Source organism: Rhinoraja longicauda, chromosome 28, assembly GCF_053455715.1.
Source record: "Rhinoraja longicauda isolate Sanriku21f chromosome 28, sRhiLon1.1, whole genome shotgun sequence".
NCBI classification, from domain to species: Eukaryota; Metazoa; Chordata; class Chondrichthyes; order Rajiformes; family Arhynchobatidae; genus Rhinoraja; species Rhinoraja longicauda.
The window spans coordinates 15,539,398-15,561,961 of NC_135980.1; the positions used below are offsets into that span (position 1 = coordinate 15,539,398).

General features: G+C 42.7%; 1 protein-coding gene across 3 annotated transcripts in view; it reads left to right on the forward strand.

Annotated features, from left to right (window-relative positions):
• The first annotated feature begins 12,427 nt into the window (after positions 1–12,427).
• The window catches only part of ankrd24 (ankyrin repeat domain 24), a 34,217-nt gene continuing 24,080 nt past the window's right edge, over positions 12,428–22,564 (forward strand). For 2 of the 3 annotated variants that reach the window (XM_078423568.1, XM_078423569.1), the window contains exons 1-5: positions 14,419–14,739; positions 18,837–18,967; positions 20,377–20,465; positions 21,236–21,300; positions 21,719–21,776. In XM_078423568.1, the coding sequence (XP_078279694.1) occupies positions 14,677–14,739; positions 18,837–18,967; positions 20,377–20,465; positions 21,236–21,300; positions 21,719–21,776 (406 nt within the window). In that variant the 5' untranslated portion in view covers positions 14,419–14,676. Of the gene's footprint in view, positions 12,540–14,418; positions 14,740–18,836; positions 18,968–20,376; positions 20,466–21,235; positions 21,301–21,718; positions 21,777–22,564 lie in introns of those variants that run through there. The other variant, XM_078423570.1, reaches the window with a different exon arrangement.

Here is a 22,564-nt window from a genome sequence, read left to right on the forward strand (position 1 = left end):
GAAGTAGTTGAGGCAGGACAATAACAACAAAATGAAGAGCACTGGTAAAAGTTCTCAGAATTATGCCATTTAGAGAACATAACAGTAATACAAATTGATATATGTGGAAAACTTGTCCAGGATTCACAAGCAGGCATCTATATACTAAAACTCTCATTTGTTTGTTGGTTTGTTCCTGAACTACAGCCAAAACGGTACACGATAGCGTGACAATTTAGGCCCACTGTACTCACCGTCGACCCTTTGGTGCTAATGGAAAGTTTCATTGAAATCGGTGTTATATTTTCAAAGTTTTCACATTTTAAAGTTTAAATCTATTTCCTAGGGAGGGAGGTGGAGGGAGGGAGGGGGTGGAGGGAGGGAGGGGGGTGGAGGGAGGGAGGGGGGTGGAGGGAGGGGGGTGGAGGGAGGGAGGGGGGTGGAGGGAGGGAGGGGGGTGGAGGGAGGGGGGGAGGGGGGTGGAGGGAGGGAGGGGGGGAGGGAGGGGGGTGGAGGGAGGGAGGGGGGGAGAAGGAGGGGGGAGAAGGAGGGGGGGAGAAGGAGGGGGGAGGAGGGAGGATAAGGGGGGTTGAGGGGGATGGAGTGGGGGAAGGGGGAGGGGGAGGAGAGGGGGGAGGGGAGGAGAGGGGGTAGGGGAGGAGAGGGGGGTAGGGGGAGGGGGGGTGGAGGGGGGGGGGAAGGGAGGAGGGGAGGGGTAGAGAGAGGGTGCTGCACCAATGCAGGACAGGTTTGGGCCCAACGGGTCCACTTGGTCTAGTCTTTAATAGAATTGAGTGTTGGCGTGATACAGCAATGAAACATGGCCCTTCAGCCCAACTTGTCCATGGCAACCAAGATGCTCCATCCAAATTATTATATAGTTATTCTTCAAGTCCACCAGCCAAGTGAAATAAAACTGTTCCCTCACTAACCAGGCTATGAGGTGAAACAACCAAAAGTGGATGAGGTCTGCTGATGCTGAGGAAGCCCAGATGTGACAGTCCTGATGTTGGAAGTGCAATATGGGCACAAAATCTGAATTAACTTTGTTCAAAATAGATTCCGGGCTAGTGAATACAAGCTAAAGTGGGAGGGCCAAGACACAACAATAAACAGGAGAGATGAATCTAATAAAATCTGAAGTGGACATTCATTATTTGGGTAGCGCATTATGCCATGGGTGCAAGGTGGTTGTAGAGGATTTAAAAAATATATCTGAGATGAATAACGGAGCTGGTTTAGGAGATTATGTATTAGGCGACTAGAAGCTTGGATAAAAAGTTTTATTAAATATTTTAACAGAAAGGATAGGTGGGTGAGGGTGGAATGAGTGAAAAGGGGTTATGCCTGAAATGGAAGAAAGCAAAGTTTTACGGTTTGGCACTGAAAGAGCTTGTAGAGATGAGGAGATTTAATGTCATGGAAGTTGCTGAAAATTGTTATCAAATTTATTTGGAAAGTGAGAGTTGAACTCTGCTATGGCTGTTTTTGAATCCAGAACTGCTGCTTGTGAATGTATAAATTGGTTTCCATTGTTTCCAAGGTCTGGAGCAAAGCAATGTAACTCTAGGCACCTTGTTTTTGAGCTCACCCTGTCTCACCCACAGCTTCAGTTCATTGGTTCAGACAGCCTTATTTAGAGTGCAAACAGTGGCTCTTCATTGGTCCTTTATTTGTCATTCAATAGGGGGTATCAGGCTACATGAAGCGACATGAGGCAACATGCTCACGGTTGCAGTTCCACAGAATACAGACAAAATACAGCAGTTAAAAGATGCACTCTTGTTGAGGAAGTCATACAAATGCCAGCTGTTATCAAGCTTCATAAAGGAGGCATTGCATATTGGACTACAGGTAAGAGTTACCTGCAACATTGCCAGTAGCTATTCAATGCCAATGAGTATAATTGGTTGTTTAGGGAATTTGTGAAAAAGATATTGGCATGCTTCCTTCGCCTGAAGCAATTAAATTTGAATTGGGATATTTTAATGCATTGTCTTGAAACTCAAATTTCAGAGATGATGTGGTATGATTAAAAATTGTTGTTAGTTGATGCTGGAATCAAAACTAAACTGTGGCTCAGGAATAGCACTCTGTCAGAAGATTATCACATTCCAGGGAACTGAATACAAAAATCAAGGCTGACACTTTAATGCAGAATTTGTCAAGGGTCATTTTTCAGATGAAGCATTAAAGTGAGGCCACGTCTGTTCTCTCGAATAGACTAAAAAGATCCCAGGGAACTATTTTGAAGATCAGCAGAGATATTAACCTTGGAGATGACCAACAATCAGCATTATCAAAACAGATTACCTGCTAATTAATACATTGCTGTTTATGGGGTCTGTCTGTGCACAAATTATTATGTTTCCACCAAGACAGCAGTGACCTGATTTCAAAAAGTGAAATGAATTATTGACTGATGCTATGTAAATACAAGTCTGTTTATCTTTATTTTGACATTGACTGGAAACTGGAATCTAATTGAGGGTTACTTAGGTTAATATAAAGAAAAATGAGTAAACAGGAGGAATTCATTGGTTGAAATCGAGTTAAGATTTCAATGGTTTTCATCTAGAATAAGAAACACCAAGATGGTATTATGGCACCAATAATCATTAATGTTTCACAAGTTGCAGTGACTCCTAATGAATTCCAATCGTTTTAGAAACCTTGAAAGCCAACCTTGAAGAAATTCTGCTCTGACCTGACAAAGGATATTTGACATGAAACATTAACTCTGTTTCTCCTTTCACAGATGCTTCCTGACTAGCTGGGTGCTTCCAGCATTTTCTGATTTTGTTAATACAGAAAACTAGTAGATTTAATACAATATCCAACTAGCCTCATTAATGCCTTTGAGGGAATGGAACCTATTCATTCCCTTCTTTAACTGGCCTGTATTAGACTATTAAAATGCTGCAAGGTCTTGAAGAAGAATGCCCAGTGTGTTTCTAGGGCAATGCTTGTGGCCTAGTTGAGGTTGGCATATGTAGCAGTAGGGCCTTGCATTGAGTGCCAAATCAAAGCCAATAGAAGTGTGTGTGGCAGCAGAAACAGCCCACAGTTGAACGTGAGATTGTATGGGTAGTGGGCATCATGCCAATCAATTTTCCTGTGGCTATTAGTTGAGATTAAGCAATTATTTTTAGGCATCCTGTCCAAACTCAGAGGGCAGCACATTCTGGAAGGTTACACAACTGTGGCATGCAGTGAGTGTCAGCAAGCCACTCGATTGTGGAGAGCAGTGAATGTGTCAGCTAGCCAACATGGATGACATTGCAGTTAATCTTTACCCAACATCTTCACTCATTGCATCAATAAGAACCACTGCATCAATTAATTGCAATCACTCTGGCTCATGTGTCTTCTTGGGATGAGCACACACCCTTATTAATTTTACAAAGTATTGATGATTAGCTTATATCTTAATGTATATTAGAACACGTTTATGCAGTATTGAAAATAAAGAATAGAAAATGACCAATAAATTCCATGTGTATATTGCAGACAAATTGATTCTGTACATATATTAGAGTTATTTGTGCCTCCTGCACTTTAATGTGATTATAAAATAACTAATCCCTCACATATATTAATGGGGTTATTGACCACTCCTACCATGTACCTTAAAGTAATCACTCTCCATTTAAACAAGGAAAATGGAATTAGCGTTCAACTGAGTTATTGAGATGCAATTTATACAGCTTCTGATCTCTGATCAGCTGGGATACTGATGTTTGTTTTATTTTCCACAGTTTCCAGCTCATAGTATCCTAAAGAGAGGCAGGAGTTGGACTAAAGCACTCAAAAAAATGAAAAGTTTAAAAGCAAAATTTAAGAAAAGTGAGGTGAGTGTGTTTATTTCCTCAGCTCACCACCTGTTGATACAGAGATGCAAATTGAAGGAGGGTTAAATGTGACACTTTAAACCGCTTCCATAGTAACTGTGGAGGGAACATAAGCTGTCCTGATGACACCAGCCTGCTGTCTACTGCCAACAATCTGCCTTTTTGTGAATAAATGCATGTATTTTAATTTTTACTTTCTTACCTTCACCCAGTAAGTTAGCTGAGAATCTAATGTTGATGGAGTGAATTGTTTTCCGATTAATATTATTTTCATCCCTTTCCAATATTCACTTGTTATGCACTAAAGACACTGACTAACTCTGGTGATACCGGCTAATCTTTCACTTTATACCCCTGCCTTTATGTCCTGTTGTTGGTGGGCTCGTTAACTGTGAATGGCATCTTAAGGGGTTTATCCAGTCCTTGCCAGATTCCCAAGCATAGATTACTTGGGCCCATGAAAATCAGAAATGGGAATCTTGCAGATTTCCTGTGCAATTTCCCCATTCCTCCCGACCAATCTGTGACTCTTACGCCATCAGTTCCTCTAAAACTTCAGATGAGATTAGCTAAGTGCTCACCAATTGCAAGTAGATACTCAGGCTGTGACAGAAAATGCATGGTGAAGCAGGTGTGCAGATATAGGGCGGCACGGTAGCGCAGCGGTAGAGTTGCTGCTTTACAGCGAATGCAGCGCCGGAGACTCAGGTTCGATCCTGACTACGGGTGCTGCACTGTAAGGAGTTTGTACGTTCTCCCCGTGACCTGCGTGGGTTTCCTCCGAGATCTTCGGTTTCCTCCCACACTCCAAAGACGTACAGGTATGTAGGTTAATTGGCTGGGTAAATGTAAAAATTGTCCCTAGTGGGTGTAGGATAGTGTTAATGTACGGGGATCGCTGGGCGGCACGGACTTGGAGGGCCGAAAAGGCCTGTTTCCGGCTGTACATATATGATATGATATGATATGATAGCTTGGGAGTTGGTGGTCTTATGTCATATAAATGGGACTCCTATGTATTCCTGATGTGTGAACTTCAAGTTCTGAATGCCATCCCAAGTGCTCCGTCTCCACTTTGAGAGATTATTGTTCAGGCACTTCCAAGGCTCTGTGGGGACATTGCACTTTTTCAAAGAGACTCGAGTCATCCTTGAATCTTTTCCTCTGTCCATCTGGTAATCACATCACGATAGAGCTTCTTTTGGAGTGTCTGGCTTGGGATTCTGGTCTCGGGCTTGTGAATGGTGCAACTTGCCCAACAGAGCCACCTGAGTGTAATTAGGGCCTCAATGCTGGGGAAGTTGCCCAAGGAGAGGACACTGGCATTGGTTTCCTTATTCTTTCAGTGATTCTAGGAAGGGAAGCTTCTGACTGTGGGATCAGGGCAGGGAGACATCAGGTGTGGGATTGGGGTCGGACAGTTCTGCCGGTAGGATTAGGATGTAGAGTCGGGATTGGAGGGGTCTTATAAAATTGGCCAAAAACGGTTTTACTATAACAATGAAAGTAGATGGAGCAAATAGCAATTGGAATAGCTGTTTTAGATTGTAGGTTTCCAGACCAGGTGGAAATCTTTGCTCTTGGTCTGACAACAGTGCCGAGGATCCACAAATTGTCCAGTTATATTGTGTGCTTCAGTATTTAAATCTGAAGAAAGGTCCCAATCTGAAATCTCACCTATCCATGTTCTCCAGGGATGCTGTGTGACCCGCAGAGTTACTCCAGCACTTTGTGTCCTTTTTTGTAAACCAGTATCTGCAGTGCCTAGTTTCTACTCTATAAGGTAGTTTGTTTGTATTTGGTACCAAAATGGCTTCCAGCCCTTGTGTTATTAATCTTACTCAAATATAGATGGGTTTAACTTCATCCTAATGAGTCTCATTGGCACATATTAATGCCCATCAATGGGAGGAAGTTTGCTACCTCTTCATATCAGGTAGCATCACTTATACTCCACTCAGAGCACACAATACAAATCATTCCTCGGCAGGGCTCAGGGAGGAGTGTAATTTGGTTTCTTAGTCTCAATGGTAATGTGATGACTCTGGAAGAATTTTGTGAATGACTCAATGCTCATAATTATTAATTCATTGTCTTCCATTGTTTTTCAGTTTCAATCATGCTTCCACTTCAGCTCGCCACTAGTTTATTTAGCAGCTTAGTTTCTTCCAAACTCTGTTCACTTTCCAATTGTAACTGAAAACTGTTCCTCACCCTTACAGGAAAAGCACTAGATTAATAGTGTTAATTATATTTACTGCCCAAAGATGCTCTTACATTTTTCGGCTGTTGTCTGTAAGCTGCTGGCTATGTGAGGTTACCAGAAGGAGTGAGATGGATTTACTGATCCCAGTGATCACCATTATCACCATTATCTGTTTGTTGTTGGTTTTATGTGGGTTTTGAGCCTTATGGAGAAAGATGGGACAGGGTCGGCTTGTGTCGACTGCAATTGTGAAGAGTGAGAGGGGCTTTAAATGAAACGTACAAGATCCTCTGAGTTGCAGACAAGCAGATTTGGATATTTCCTCATGTGGAGGAATCTAGAAATAGGGACCACTGTTTTAAAATAAAGGTCATCCATTTATAAGAGGCAAATTCTAAGGTGAGGCAAAATGTTTCCTCTTAGAGAATCATCTTGGGCTCAGCACATTGGATATGAACCGGAACAATGAAATTTTTGCTTGCTGCACAGTAAACACTGCAATAAAAATGTAATCCACTAAATTATCAGTTGTACTCAATAACCTGACCATAATAATGTCGGCCAAAATGCCTTTGTAGTGCAAATTTCATAGTCATTCAATGCTGAGGTAGACGTGTGGTTAGGGTTGTGCAGGGTGATTCAAGAGTCTGATGGTTGATGGGAAGAAAGTGTTCTTGAACCGGGAGGTCATGGTTGTCAAGTTCCTGTACCTTCTTCCAGAAGGTAGCCATGAGATGAGAGCATGGTCTGTGTAGTGCGTGTTTTTGACTGCTTTCTTGTGGCAGTGATTCCTGTAGATCCCATGGAAAGTGATGGACTGGGCGATGTCAACCACTTTCTGCACCCTCCTTTGTTCCTGAATGTTTGAATTTCCCAACCAGGCAGTGATGTAACCAGCCAGTATACTCTCCACTCTACAGTTCTCTGTAGAAGTTTGATAGAGTTGGTGACATGCTGAATCTCACATTTCTGAGGAAGTGAAGACGTTGATGAGCTTTCTTCGTAATTGCAACAGTCTGCTGCGCCCCAGGGCAGATTATCAGAGGTGTATATGGCCTAGAACTTGAAGCAGATGACTCTCTCCACTGCCATCCTGTCAATGAATAAGGTGCATGGTCCCTCGGTTTTCCCTTCCTGAAGGCAACAGTCATAAATATTCAGCGACAGTTCCAGCATATAAAAAGGGAAAATATTGTTAAAATCAAAATTAAATTTACTTTTGAGCAATATAACACATGCACAGGCTGAAATTCAGTTGATATCATTATAAATATCCAAAACAAATAACGGATGAATACAACTAGCCTTTTTTTCCCTAGCCAGTGTTTCCCATTTATTTGAATGGGGTTGGAGGTGGTGTGCTTACCACAACTTTAACCTGGCCCGATCTTAGGAACAGATTTTCCTGGCTGCAGAAAATTGTGCTGCCCTGCTGGATTCTCTGAGGAGACGCTTGGAGTGGGACAACTATCAGCTGGCAGAGGCTGGAGACTTGGGCCTACACCAGTGCTGGAAACCAAGACTACCATGGGGCAAATTTTGGTGTTGTCCTTGGACAAGTACAGTGATAGGAAAGATTTAGTAGCGTGTGGGCCAAACATGGGCAAATGGTACTAGCTTAGATAGGACCTCTTGGTCGGTATGGACGAGGTGGGCCTGTTTCCGTGCTGTCTGACACTATGACTCTAATATTCATTCAGCATTCATATTATTGCGCTGTTTATAAAGTACTTCAGTCTAGCAGTGTGATGCTCTACATTCTGAGTAGCCCAGTAAGCTGTGATAATTCAAACTGTCCTCTTCATCATACATTGACAGCTGAGCTGGTGGAGTTACAAGTCACAAGGATGCTGGGAACATTTCTTTTTATAGACTCAGGTAGGACAAAGCAAACCATTATTGGAAAAAAATTCACCCTTTCAAGAACTGTGCCTAAAAGGACACAGGGAGTGAGCAAGAGGATAAATGGAAGTAACTAACAGGAAGTATATTTTATTCATAATATATACACCAAATACAATCGATATGACTTTCTCTACATTCATTGTATTATCAATTCAGTACATTCTCTTACAATGCTTTAATGTTACATATTTGAGTGTTACAGTGAGTCCACACCCTCAGTGTATAGTTGTGTCAGGACTCGAGACTGTGGTCCTTCCTCATAGAGACTTTATGGTGAATTCACTGAGTTTCAGTATCATTTCAAAACACCTCCACCTGCACTTTGGAATGTGCCAGTTGGCAGCATTCATTTTTGGACATCTCCTTACACCAGAAGAGTTATAGGTTTTGGGCAGATCAGAATGGGCACTTTGTGTAGGAAAGAACTGCAGATACTGGTTTAAATTGAAGGTAGACACAAAATGCTGGAGTAACTCAGCGGGACAGGCAGCATCTCTGGAGAGAAGGAATGGGTGACGTTTCAGATCAAGCCCCTTCTTCAGACTGAATGGACCCTTTACTGAGTTGACAGTTTACCAACAGCAATTAATGTTTGTCTCAGTGTGCGACTCTGGGAACAGTCGTTGATTAGAGAGTGTGTACTATGCCACATAGCTGCTTGGACGAAACACAACCAGGACCATTGTATCACTTTCTACATCTTCTTAGCAAATACCTAGACCATAAGGTGCTGGATGCTAACCTCATCCTTGTGGCAGGCCTCTTGAGAGCACACACTGGGAGTGAGATTCTGGCTGTGCAGGAAGAGCCTCTCTCAACGCCAGCCAAGCAAAATCTTGGTGCTTGTTTGCGTGTTCTGGCAATGAGGCATTTTGCCAGGTAATTTTGACCTTCAGCTCTGGAAACCATTTCACAGGATCTATCATGCCCACATCCCTCAGGCCTCCAGAACATGCTCTGCTGACCACTACCCGATGGACTTGTGGTCAAAGGTGTTTCTCGGCAGAAACATTTCCATGAAGGACACCGGAGAACGTTGTGCAGCAACAAGGCCAGGGGCATCTTTTGCAACACCAGGGATGGGTTGAACTTCGGTATGTGGAGACACTTACAGTTTTATGTCCTGGCTTTACACACAGCTTGATGCAGCTACATGCAAAGCTGCCCATCAGAATGAGGGCTTGGTTGCCTATCCTTTTCCCCCTTTAGGTTTGGCTAGCAGTTGGGCATGAAGGCATGTGATGGAAAACCTATGCTGCAGAGTAGAGAACGCAGAAGGGGAAAATGATTGTGGGATTGTAGAAGAAGCCAAAGAGATGGTGGGTCTGTTGCAGAATCGGTAAACTTTGGGTCAAGAGCAAATCCTGGGAAGAGAAGTGGAGTATCATGGAAGGAAAGGTCAGTGTCCCTACACACCTGGGTACTGCCTTTCTCACCTTCCTGTAGTTGGCAGATTTCCTGAGACCTGGGGAACCTTACTTATATTTAAGAAGTCAAATATGCAAGTTTCCTAATTATTAATCTCCATTAAAAATGAAAACTTGAGGTTGGTTGAATGTAACCTTTAGCTGCTGTGGGTGTAGTTCAAGCAGGGATATGTGATGGTTAGGGATGGTTGCTTGGTCTTTGGAGGTGAGGTTGAGTGGGAGGGGGGGGGGGGGGGGTGGTGCAATGGCTATAATTCCTGTCCTGTCTTTGTGGAAACGTGTTTGGCAATGGGGTGGAGTTGGAGAGGAAAGGACGAATCATGGTGAAAAATATATGGCATTTGATGTATGCACTGTGTAACATGTTTACTGCACAGGTACAATGGTCCTCATTAAATCTGAACTCACTGTTCCCTCTCATAATGGTGTTCATATACAACACACATTGTATATTTCATGAAAGTCCTCCCTCTCCACAGACAATCTTTCAGTGCCAGTTTGTTCACATAGTGGATAGCGAGACCCCGATGCAGGGTCTCAACCCGAATCGTCGACCATACCTTTACATGCACATGTGCTTCTCAACCTACTGAGTTCCACCAGCAGCTCACTTTATTTGCTCCAGATTCCAGCATTTCTAATATCGCGTGTTTTCACTTTTCTATCAGTGGATTTGTGAGGCTTTAATAATATCAAAGCTAGTTAAGAAAGTGTGGTGGCGCAGCAGCAGAGTTGCTGACTTACAGCACCAGAGACCCTGGTTTGATCCTGACTACAGGTGCTGTCTATACGGAGTTCAAGTCAAGTCACGTCAAGTCAAGTTTATTTGTCACATACACATACACGATGTGCAGTGAAATGAAAGTGGCAATGCCTGCGGATTGTGCAAAAAAAGATTTACAGTTACAGCATATAAATTAAAGTTAATATAGAGAAGACAAAATTTAGTCCCTGGAGTTATAATAGTTAACAGTCCTGAAGGCCTGTGGGAAGAAACTCCGTCTCATCCTCTCCGTTTTCACAGCGTGACAGCGGAGGCGCTTGCCTGACCGTAGCAGCTGGAACAGTCCGTTGCTGGGGTGGCAGGGGTCCCTCATAATCTTGCTTGCTCTCGATCTACACCTCCTGATGTATAGATCCTGCAGGGGGGCGAGTGTAGTTCCCATGGTGTGTTCTGCCAAACGCACTATTCTCTGCAGGGCCTTCCTGTCCTGGGCAGAGCTGTTCCAAAACCAGACTGTGATGTTGCCGGACAGGATGCTCTCTACAGCCCCAGAGTAGAAGCATTGAAGGATCCTCAGAAACACTCTGAATTTCCTCAGCTGTCTCAGGTGGCAAAGGCGCTGCTTTGCTGAACATTTTTGTACATTCTGTACATGTTTGTACATTTTCCACGTGATGGCGTGGGATTACTCCGGGTGCTCCAGTTTCCTCTGACGCTCCAAAGCCGCACAGGCTTGTAGGTTTATTGGCTTAGCAAAATTTGTAAATTGTCCCTAGTTTGTGCTGGATAGTGCTTGTGTTCAGGGATTGCTGGTAGTTGCCGACTCGGTGGGCTGAAGGGCCTGTGTCCATGCTGGATCTCTAAATTAAACTAAACTAAACTAAAATGGGAAAATAAATAAACATTTCCATGGCATGCCAGCTGCCACAATAATATAAATAAACAGGAACCGCAGATGCTGGTTTACACAAAACATAGACACAAGGTGCTGAAGTAACTCAGCAGGTCAGGCAGCCTCTCTGGAGACAATGACGTTTCTGATTGGGGCCAGTCTAAAGAAGGGTCCTGACCCAAAGTGTCACCTATCCATTTTCTCCTGAGATGCTGCCTGACCCGATGAGTTACTCCAGCACTTTGTGTCTATCTATGCCCCAGTAATAGGTCTATCAACCTTGCATATCTTTCATTCATTTGTTCTATATCTCTCTACATCACTGTCTATATCTTTTATTTCCCTTTCCCCTGACTCTCAGTCTGAAGACGGGTCTCAACCCGAAAGTTCACCCATTCCTTCTCTCCAGAGATCCTGCCTGTCCTGCTAAATTACTCCAGCAGTTTGTGTGTACCAATCTCTGGGATTGGCCCAGCTTCTTAAAAGGTGCAGGCTGTGACGTTGTCTGGTGGTTATATTTTTGCTAGGGAGGGGGGATCACTGATGTTTAAACAAGTGACGATCTCATTCAAAAAGGTTGAGAACTGTGGATCTAAATGAATAATGCATTGCATTTGAGGGGTGGAATAGCCAGTTCCTAATCCGGCATTACATCATTACACAGGTGACACCTTGGTTCCCTCTCTCCAAACAAAAGGGGAACTTTGAAAGAAAGCTCCTTGTGAAAAGTCTGCCTGTATGAATAGTGATGTTCAATTACCTGTGAGAACAAACAAGCTGGCGCAGAGCAAGAATCTACTTCTCTTTTTCAGGATGTTCAGTATAATACTAACAAATTGAACAGACTGAATCCAGCACAACCGGCAGCTGATGAGTGTAGAACTGTGTGACAGTGGGGACATCTATTTTCAATCTCTCACGGTAAACTGTGTGCTCACCCTTGCTTTGCTGGACATGAAAGGAACAAAGTTCTGACTGCCATGGTAAGTGACTTCTTAAGTTCCTGATGTGGGGCCGCACTGAAGTGACATGCTGATTACATGCTGCTCCACTGAGGCTGATTACTTTTAACCAGGGAAAGATCTCTTCATAGTGAGCAGATCGAGGGAGATAGGTCAATTAAAAGGGATGGTGGTATTTTATTCTTAGTTTTGACTTGCATTTCAGATATATTGAATAAATGATGCTTATAATTTGCAATTGATCTTATGCAGGTAATTTACTATTTCCCCCCCCCCACATTTGCTGACATTTTGATTTAGGCATGAATCAAACAGTGAGCAGAGTGAGAGATGGAGGAGGAACTGAAAATAAACTATCCTAAAATTAGAGCAGAATTCTTCTCCAGAGAGCTGAAGGTGTGGGTTGGGGGAGGTTGTAGTTGGATTGGATCGTGCAATAATAGCACAAAGATTCCAGGGAGAGGTTTGGAAACCAGTTTAGCTGTCACAAATGTTTTGTGACTCGCTTGCATTTGTTGTCTGTGCTTTTCTTATTGTCGATATGATGGCATCATGAACGAGAGGGAGCATTCAAGAGAGTCTGTCTGATAATGGTAGGCACCTGATCATAACATGCTGGCAGTAAGTAATGGGTAGGGGTTAATAAATCTTGGCCGCCAGTGTAGATTGGGAAGCAATGAATCAGCAGCCTGTTGAAATTTAAAAAAGGAATTTGTGCATATTGTTAGTTGGGCTGCTGCTGTCTATTGTTTCAATGAATTTGGAAATTCATTAAAATGTTACGCTATTTTTCTCTGAATAATTCTGGACTTGACAGCTACAGCGATGCTTTGTTTGAAACACGGTGTTATTTATTATCTCTGCACTGAAAGGGAATGTTTTCAAAATATGTATTTGATAAACTCCCAAGCTAGCATTCCCATTAACCCTCTCTCTGCACCTCCCATGTCAGACTGAGTGCCCTGCTGACTTGGGCTGCTGGAAGGGCGTGTTGGGAATCCTACCAGATTTCCCTGACTGATGGAGACATAAAAAAGGCCATAGATGATGGAAACGAGCAAAAACCAAAAAGCCGAAGGACTCAGCACGCCAAGCAGCACCTATGAATGGAAATGGAAGGACAACGTTTTAGCTTGGGACCCTTCTTCAGACTAATGGAGTGGAGGGGAGAAAGTAGATAGAGTTCTGCATGGTGCAGGAGACATCCCCAAAGCAGTCATTGATGTGGCAGAGAATGAGTTGGAGAATGGTGCTGGGGTACATTTGGAACAAGGTGTATTCAATGTAGCAATTGAAAAGGCAGGCATAGCTGGCTGGGGCCCTTGCGAGTACCCATGTCTACACCTTTGACAGGAAGAAAGTGAGAGGAATCAAAATATTTTTTTTTAGGGTGAGGATGAGTGCAGCCAGGTGGAGGAGAATGTTAGTTGAGGGGAACTATTTGGGTCTCTGTTCTTGGAAGAAATGGTGGACCTAGAGGCATTCCTGATGGGGAATAATAATAATAATAATAATACATTTTATTTATATAGCGCTTTTCATATACTCAAAGACGCTTTACAGAGATTTTGAGAACATAGGGAAATTAATAAATAGATAAATAAGTAAATAAATAAATGAACAGAGAAATGGATGTATAAAGGGACTGGACGTCCATGGTAAAGATGAAGCGGTGGGGGGGCCAAAGAATTGGAAATTCCTGAAGTGGTGAAGAGCTTGTGAGGTGTCCCGGATGTAGGTGGGATCACCAGAGACACATTCCTGGACATCTCTTCATATCTACCCCTTGACCATGACCTCACCACGAACACCAGGCCACCGTCTCACAAACCAACACAGATCATCTGGGAATGAAGCTGCCCCCTATTCACTTCACCAGTCATTCTCCTTGCATCTGTACTGCCATGGTGTGCGGCCTTCCTTGGAACTCTCCCTTCCCTGCATCAACGATAACCCCGCCTTGTCTCCAACCATCTGTCTGCTGCTGCCCAATATTGGAAGGCTGTGGCCACTGTGGCCTGGGGATTGGGGAGGGGAAGTTTGGGGAGCACAAGGGTGGGAGAGATTTATAGGTCTCTCATCCAAGGTGTTACCTGATGGGATTGGATTCATCCTGCAGGAACACCTGACTTGCCTGGTGTCTGGCTGTACATTTAAACATCCAGCAGAGATTAGTTTAATTTGGCGTTATGTTCGGCGTGGACGTGATGGGCTGAATGGCTTGTTCCTATGCTGCACTGTTCTCTGTATCTAGGTAACATACTGATTACATAAATCGCACAAGGTTTATGTGTGAGAGGTGTAAATTCAGTGCGACGCCCTGCAACTGCCAACTGTCCTGTGAGCAAGCAGGCAAGCTGACGGCAGTTTATTGACTGCTGATTGCAGCTCTGCATAAATTTCTGGCGCTGTATTTAAATGCAGAGTGGTTGATTGATGACCCTGAGAATCGTATGCTGCTGTTAGGAGCCGGACACGGGATAACTCGTCCTGCGACGTTGCATGCTATCCTGCACGCTAACTGTGATCTCCCAGCCTGCGGACGGAATAGATTACAGACCAGATTCTGCAGTAAACTGCAGTGTGCTTGCAGTGCTGGGGAAATGGAGGCATGGACATTCGTGAAGGAGAGCCTTGGCTATGCTGCAGGACTGACTCTAGCTGGGGAAGAGGAACAGCAGCCGAACGCTATCTGAGGAAGGCTGTGGGGGCAACATCCACTGAAGCTGCATGGCAGTCAAGTGTCTGCGATTGGTTATGAAACGCATCTGTCTCTGTGCTGCCTCTCTGTCAGTATGTTTGCTTTCTCTCTCTCGCTCTCTCTCTCTCTCTCTCTCTCTCTCTCTCTCTCTCTCTCTCTCTCATATATATATTCATCCTCCACATTCCCCTTGCTGCATGCAGCCATACCTGTGCAGAGAGCACTGATGCTGCACTGCATTAATCCAAGCCATTGCCTTTAAAGCTTAGCTTTGTTCTGCTGAATGTGTATTCGATTTTGTACAAGGTGAGACCTTTACCTGGGGTTCTAGGGGGATGAGTGGATGCTGAGAGTGAGGAGAGCCAGAGAACAAAGAATCTCTAGTACATGAAATGCAGAGTAGAATAATTACAAATGCTATTAATAATGAGCTTTTATTCCATGGTGGAATTATTTTTCATATGTAAAACAAGTAAAGTATAATACTGGCCTTTTGAGGCGTAAACCCTTTAATGTACAAGTATTAACGGCCAAATTCTTCTCTGAGAGGCTTAAAATGACAGAAGATTTTGTTCAGATTGCACCAGGTCAGGCAGAATAGAGTCGCAGAGCTGTGCAGCACAGAAGCAGGCATACAGCCCAAATCAACCGTGCTGACCAAGTTGGCATATTTGGGTAGAACCATTTGCTTGTACTTAGTCCATCAGCCACTAAACCCTTCCCATCCATATTTCTGTCCAAGTGGCTTTTAAAACTCATAACTTCTGTCCGCTTCTACAACTCATTCTGACTAGTCACTTCAGACGCAGAATATCCTCGAAGTAGAAAGGTCTCCCCAAAGGTCCCCCTCAAATTGCTCTCCTCTCATTTAAAGCTATGCGCTTGAGATTCCGAATCTTCTACCCTGGAAAAGGATTGTGAGTGTCCACTTTATTCATGTCCCTCATGTTCTTAGGCACTTCAATAAGGTAATTTCTGTGCTCTAAAGAAAAAAATCCCCTGTCCATCCAACAGCTCCCTATAATTCAAGCTTGCAAGCCCAGGTAATATCCTAGTGAATCTTTTCTGCAATCTTTCCAATTTAGTGACAGGGTTCCTGCATAAGGTCATAAGATATCGGAGTAGAATTAGGCCATTCGTCTCATCAAGTCTACTCCGCCATTCAATCATGGCTGATCTATCGCTCCCTCCTAACCCCGTGCAGTTGGGCGACCAGAACTGCACACAGATGTCCAAGTGTGAACTCACCAATGACTTGTACAACTGCATGATGATGTCCCAACTTTTATACTCAATTCGCTTTCCATGAAGGCAAGCATGCTAAACACCTTCTTCACCACATTGTCTGCCTTACCTGCTACCTTTAGGGAACCATGCACGTGTACTCCCAGGTCTCTCTATTCTGCAGCACTGTCCAGTATTAAACCATTGACAGTGCAAAACCTCACATTTATCAGCGTTAAATTCCATTTGCCATTCCTTGGTTTACCTTCGTCCCAAGTGATCCAGATCTGGTTGTAAACTTAGATAATCTTGCTTCTGATCAAAAAAAACAACTCTTCACAATTTCCGAAGAGAGACACGAAATGCTGGAGTAACTCAGTGGGAAAAGGAATAGGTGACATTTTGGGTTGGATTGAAGAAGGTTTCCGACCCGAAACATCATGGTCTGAGAAGGGTTCTGACCCAAAACGTCACCTATTTCTTTTCTCCAGAGATGCTGCCTGATCCACTGAGTTACTCCAGCAGTTTGTGCCTATCTTTGGTATAAACTAGCATCTGCAGTTCCTTCTCCACAATTACTCTTTGATTCCTTCCTCCAAGTCAGTTTTGAATCCAATTGGCTATATTGCCTTGAATGCCATGCGATCTAATCTTAAAAACAAACCTACAATGTGGGACCTTGCCAAAAGCCTTGTTAAAGTCCATTTCGGCAACATCCACTGCTCTGCCCTCATCAATCCTCTTGGTGACCCCTTCAAAAAAGATTCGTAAGACACTATTTCCCATGCTCAAAGCCACAAAGACTATCTCTAATTACTATGCGGCTTTCCAAATGCTGGTAAATCCTGCCCCTCCGAATCTCCTCCAACAACTTACCCACCACTGACGTCGGGCCCACCGACCAATGGGTCCCTGGCTTGTCCCTGCTGTCCCTCTTAATAAATAGTACAATGTTAATTATCCTCGGTCTTATGAAATTGCACCTGTGGCTAACGATGATGCTAACAATGATGCAAATATCTCTGCAAGGGTCTTTGTCATTTCATCCCTAACTTCCCACAAAATATGAAGATGATTTTGGTCTGCCCTTCAGGATTTATCCATCTTAATTTGCTTTAAAACTACCTAGACCTCCACTTCGGTAATTTGAATATGATCTAAGACATCACGCTACTGTGCCTCGATCCCTTGGCTTCCATGATCTTCTCAGTAAAAATGAACAAAAAGTACTAATTTAATATCTCCCACAACTCTTGTGGTTTCATAAAAGCAGCCATGCTGATTTCTAAGGAAAAGTATTTTCTCCTTGGCCACACCTTTACTTAAAATACCTGTAGAATTTCTTGGGAATTTCTTTTACCTTGCCTACCAGCTCCATTTCATGTCCTCTTTTTGCCCTCATGAGTGCAATCTCAAGCAAACTCCAACACTTATTATAAATTCCTGGAGAAATTCACTCGATCCTGACTGCCGATATCTGACGTTTGCCTCTTTTTTCCTGACCAGAGCCTCAATATTTCTCGTCAACAAAGGATCCTTAAACTTGCCAGCCTTGCCCTTCACCCTAACAGGAACATGCTACCCATGTACTCTTGCTATTTCACTTTTGAGAGCCTCCCTCTTGCCAGCCCTGAATATCTGGATCCATTGCTGCAAGACGTTCAGTGATCTCTTACATCCAGGCATGGACACCAAACGCATAGAAACGTGGAGTCTTCTTTAGGGGAGTAAACATTGAACATTCTGAGTTGGAGTATCTCCTGGTTACAGATGGCTGACCAGCACAGAGATAAGAAGGAATTTCTTTAGCCAGATTGTGGTGAATCTATGGAATTTCATAACCCAGAGCAGGGCAGATTATAATCAGAAAAGAAGTCCATAGATTTATGAATCTTAAAAGAATCAAGGGATATGGTAGTGCAGGAAATTGGCATTGAGTTAAAAGATCAATAAAAATTATGGAATGATCTACCCCTGATTGCTGTGAACACTTCAGTCCAATCTCGACTTCGCCTTGAAATAAAAAATTGCAGATGATGAAAATCTGACTGAAAAATAGAAATGAAAGAAAAATCTATCAGCAGATGGGACAACATTCTTGGTAAGAGAAAAAAAAATGTTTCAGACTGTAGATTCGTCATCAGAATTCTTTACATAGATGCTGCCCAACCTACAGAATGTTTCCAGCATTTTCTATTTTTACTCCCCTTCATTTTCTCTGCTTTAAGAACTATCCCATCTTCTCCAGGATCGCCATATAACTGAGGTCCCTCTTTCAGACATAGTATTTAATCTTTCTTTACTTTTGACTGTACTGTAAAGATGCAGTGCAGAAACAGGCCCTTCGGCCCACCGAGTCTGTGCTGACCAGCGATCACCCCGTATACTAATACTAGTCCTAAATACTAAGGACAATTTACAATTTACAGACAAACCTGCACTTTGGAGTGTGGGAAAGAAACCAGAGACAACCCACGCAGTCACAGGGAGAACCTACAAATTCCATACAGACAGCACCCGTAATCAGGATCGAACCCAGGTCTCTGGCGCTGTAAGTTAGCAACTCTACTGCAGTGCCACTGCCCTCTGAGGATTTCTCTGTATCCTGTCGAAATCATCATAGCCGGTTACCCAAAATTAATATATTGGATGTGGAGGCTGATTTAACATTGCCATTTGTTACACCCTGATGTGGCTGCAAGTTCTACATTCTGAGTTATGGGAACTAACCAAGGCAGAAGCATGCTGGATAGAACGATGGAATAAGTTTGAGATGTTAGTCCTGGGTTAATTAGGATCTGTTTCAGGATCTTCTGTTTGTGGAAAATTATTATTCACAAATTTGCTGCTGCAATTCCTGAATCACAGGAGCAAATAAGTTTCTGAAGTGCTCTGGAATGTTTGACGTTGTACAAGGTATTATATAAATTCAAGTGTTCATTTAATGGGCCTCTTGTCTTTTTAGAGCCAGGACTGGAGTAAATATGACGAGAAACTACTACAGGCCGTGGCCGCCTGTGATGCGGAGAAAGTGGCCTCACTCCTCAATAAAAGGACCCTGCTCACGACAAAGCTCGACATTGAGGGACAATCAGCGTGAGTTTTGGAACTTCCTGCATTTGGAGAGACATATTTAAAAACTGTGGGATGATTATTACGCATTCAGCTGAACAAAATAAGCCGTTGGGTGGGTAGCAAGCTTCCTGCTATAACTATTAGGAAAGGAAGCTGAGCTTACCAATTTCATTCTCATTAAGAAAATATAATGTTGCAGATACCAAGGACAGAGAGAAAATCAGAGTTAAAATTACAGGTCATGAAGCCTTTATTGGTAAAAATGAACACTCTTTTGAATCCAACTCCGAACGCCAATCAAAGATGTATTTGGAAATTTTAGCAATGGTCTGAAATCTCACAGCATGTGCAAGAAAATGATTGATTCTGAGATAAATGTTTAATAGTTTGTCATTTCCCTAAATGTAATTAGCCCAAATATTTCTTGTTCAACTTTGATAATCATCAATATTCAATTACTGTCACATTTACAGAAGGAAGCAGTCTACACAGAATCACAATTGCTCGTGCAATGGACAGGAAAGCAGTGAAAGATAGGAGCCTGCTTGACAGATATTCAAATAACTTAATAAAATAAGTTTGCATAGTTAAAATAAAAAATGTTTCTAAGATATTTTCAATGTTTACAGTTTCATACAAGCTGAAGACCAGCATTAAACATTGCAATACTGCTCTGTAAGATTCCAAATAGTTATCTCCACTGGTTTGCTTTGTAAGTTATTCAAAGCCAAGCCATTGCCAACTGTAACCCATTGATCCAAGCAATCCCAAGCACTCTTTTGAATCAGGCAGCATACGAGATGCACAATCATCTATAATGCCGGCTCTAATTAGTCCCATTTTCCTACTCTTTCCCAATGTCTCATTGTTCTTTTGTAAGTTCTTATTAAATCAATTTGTACCAACCTCTGAGATGAAGTATTCAAATTTACAGCAATTCACCACAGTAAAATACTTCTCGTCAATTTCCACTCACGTTTTTTACCATTTAACATAAATCTTGGTCCTCTAATCTCCAGGTTCCTGCCAGTGGAAACAGTGAAGTTCACAACAAACATTTGTATTAAACGTGCAATATAATGCCAGCTATGTCGTACATCGCATCCAAAATTTAGTTTCATTTACATCTTATTTACAATATTTGCCCAATCAATATCCCTCATAACCCTGAAAACGATTAGAGCTTTCCTTACTTTCCCTTCCCTAAAGAGCCTAATCAAAGCTCCCCAGTCTCATCACATGTCTAAAGATGTGACCATGATACCAAGCTGGCCAATTTCCTCTGGAATTTCCCCACGGATTATTTGAAGTATGTTAATCAGAACTGAGCACAGTTGCGGTCCAACCAGTTGTTTTTATAAAAGATTAGCATGCTCTTATACTCTGTTCCTCCACCATTAATTCAAGGGCTGTGTCCATTTGCCCCTTAGATACCACCTGGCTGCAATAAAGGGTCATGTGGATTGTCTGGAAGTCTTCCTGGCCCACGGAGTGGATGTCACTGCACTGGATGGCTCAGGTATACCTGTCCCACTCTTGCATTCTAAGGGAAGACTGTTTTCTAGCAAAATGGAGCTAGAGGTCTTGGGGGCATTGCACTAGTTTTAGTGGATGATCAGGAGATTCCTGGTGGACATTCAGTTCGCTGATGCATAAATCACTAAGTCTTTGTGTTAACATAAAAAGAACCATTATTAATTCTTCCATTGGTTCTGACTATGCCTTGGTTCTTTTGCAATTTACATGTGAAAATCAGTTAACCACTGAAATCCTCAGTAGCAGTTTGGCTAAACAATAAAGAGTCTGAGTTTTCAATTGCAAAAACTGACGATTTGCTGAGGAAGAAAGTCTGAGGAGATCCAAGCTTGCACCCAGCCTTGGAGCTTGATTATGTGAGCTGAGTCAGGAGCACTTTTGGTGTCGGCATTCTGAGCTAAGACAGTAATACAACCAAACCATACTCCTGAGCCATAGAGCATCGAACGTCAATTTATCGAAAAATGCTGAAAATCATGGGAGATTTTTATAATGAGAGAGTACTTGCACTGACAGGAAGGTCAGTAGCAAAAGGACACTGATTAACATAAATACAAAGACACTGAAGGGAACTGAAGGAAATAATTTTGCCTTAATGACTGTGTTCAAATAGCACTTGGGAATTTACTGCATGCATGTTTAGTAGTGTATGAAAATATCATAGTGGATGAATGGTATCCCATATATTTTAGTTGTTATTGTTTTTTGGGAACAAGAAAATTGATCTGACGTGTGTGTCTGATTGCAACCTAGGAATGAATGCTTTACATTTGGCAGCAAAACACGGGCACCATCAGTGTGTGAAGAGACTTCTACAGGTATGGTTATCCTGTGATAATCCTTGTGCTGTTCAGGAGCTCCCAGGTAAACACCACAGCCAGCCTGCAAATTCCTGCTGGCAATACTTCACGTGTTTCAGGTAGATTCAGAAGGATTGGAAATCAGCAGGGGGCATTAGGCTGAGCCCATTGTTAACACTTAAATTAATAAGAAAGAAAATGCAGGTAATATTCATCGGGTCGGGGAGCATGTATGGAGAGTGAAACTAACTTAACATTTCAGGTTGATCGTTTGTATGAAATGAGAACATTTTGTACGGTGGCTTATTAAAGGACAAAGAGGAGGGAGAAATGCAGAGAATAAAGGGATTTTCTCTACAGCACAGCAACGACAAAATTTCAGAAATGCTTCATTGGCTGGAAAACTATAAATCTAAATCTTTCTTTCTTTCTTTAGGAAAAATGCCCAGTGAATGCAGTTGACAGTAAAGGAAGGATTGCGCTACATTATGCAGGTCAGTGTTTCTCAAAGTTGCCATCTCTTCCTTCTGCCTGGCGTGAGGTGTTGACAATGAACCGATGGAATGGCAGCATGGTGCAGTGGCCATGCCTCAGGTTTGGGCAAGAGATGAAGGATGAACAGAGAGGCACCTATTTTTCTGCAGTCTGGGTTCATCTGCATAATGCCACTGCTATACACGAACCTAACACCATCCTAAGCATTCATCTTTAAATTAAAGACTCATCCAGTTTATGCTGCAGGCACCTTAACATGACTCTAACATGAATCACATCTCCAGATGTTTGGAATACTCGAGTAATATATCCGCAAGTTCATCTTAGTGTGATGTCAGGGAAGGAAGCAAAGTATATTGTTTCATTGTCTGAGATGGAAACAATATAAAAGAAAAGAAATTTGCTGAAGATTTTTTAAAGCAGGGACTGGATGCTCCACAGAAAACAGTCAACCTAACTAAAGGCTTTCTGAAATTGGGTCTTGCCCCTCATTAGTACTTTGCATTTGGTGAATCTTGAGACAGGAAGGTGGAATCGTTCCTAAGCGTCAGGACTGGGCAATCCCTGAAAGTCATCAAGATAGGATTAAGTCACCTGCACCAACATGGTGCAATCAATCTACTTCAGCTAGCCAAACCAACAACATGTACTAGGACAGAAACAGGAGAAATCTGTCAGGACAAGTATCAGGGCCGATCCAATTACTGTTATCTCAAGCAGTTGTAATAAGACGTTCTTCTTTCTGAAAGCAGCACACATTATTAAAGGAAAATGGTTCAGTTCATAG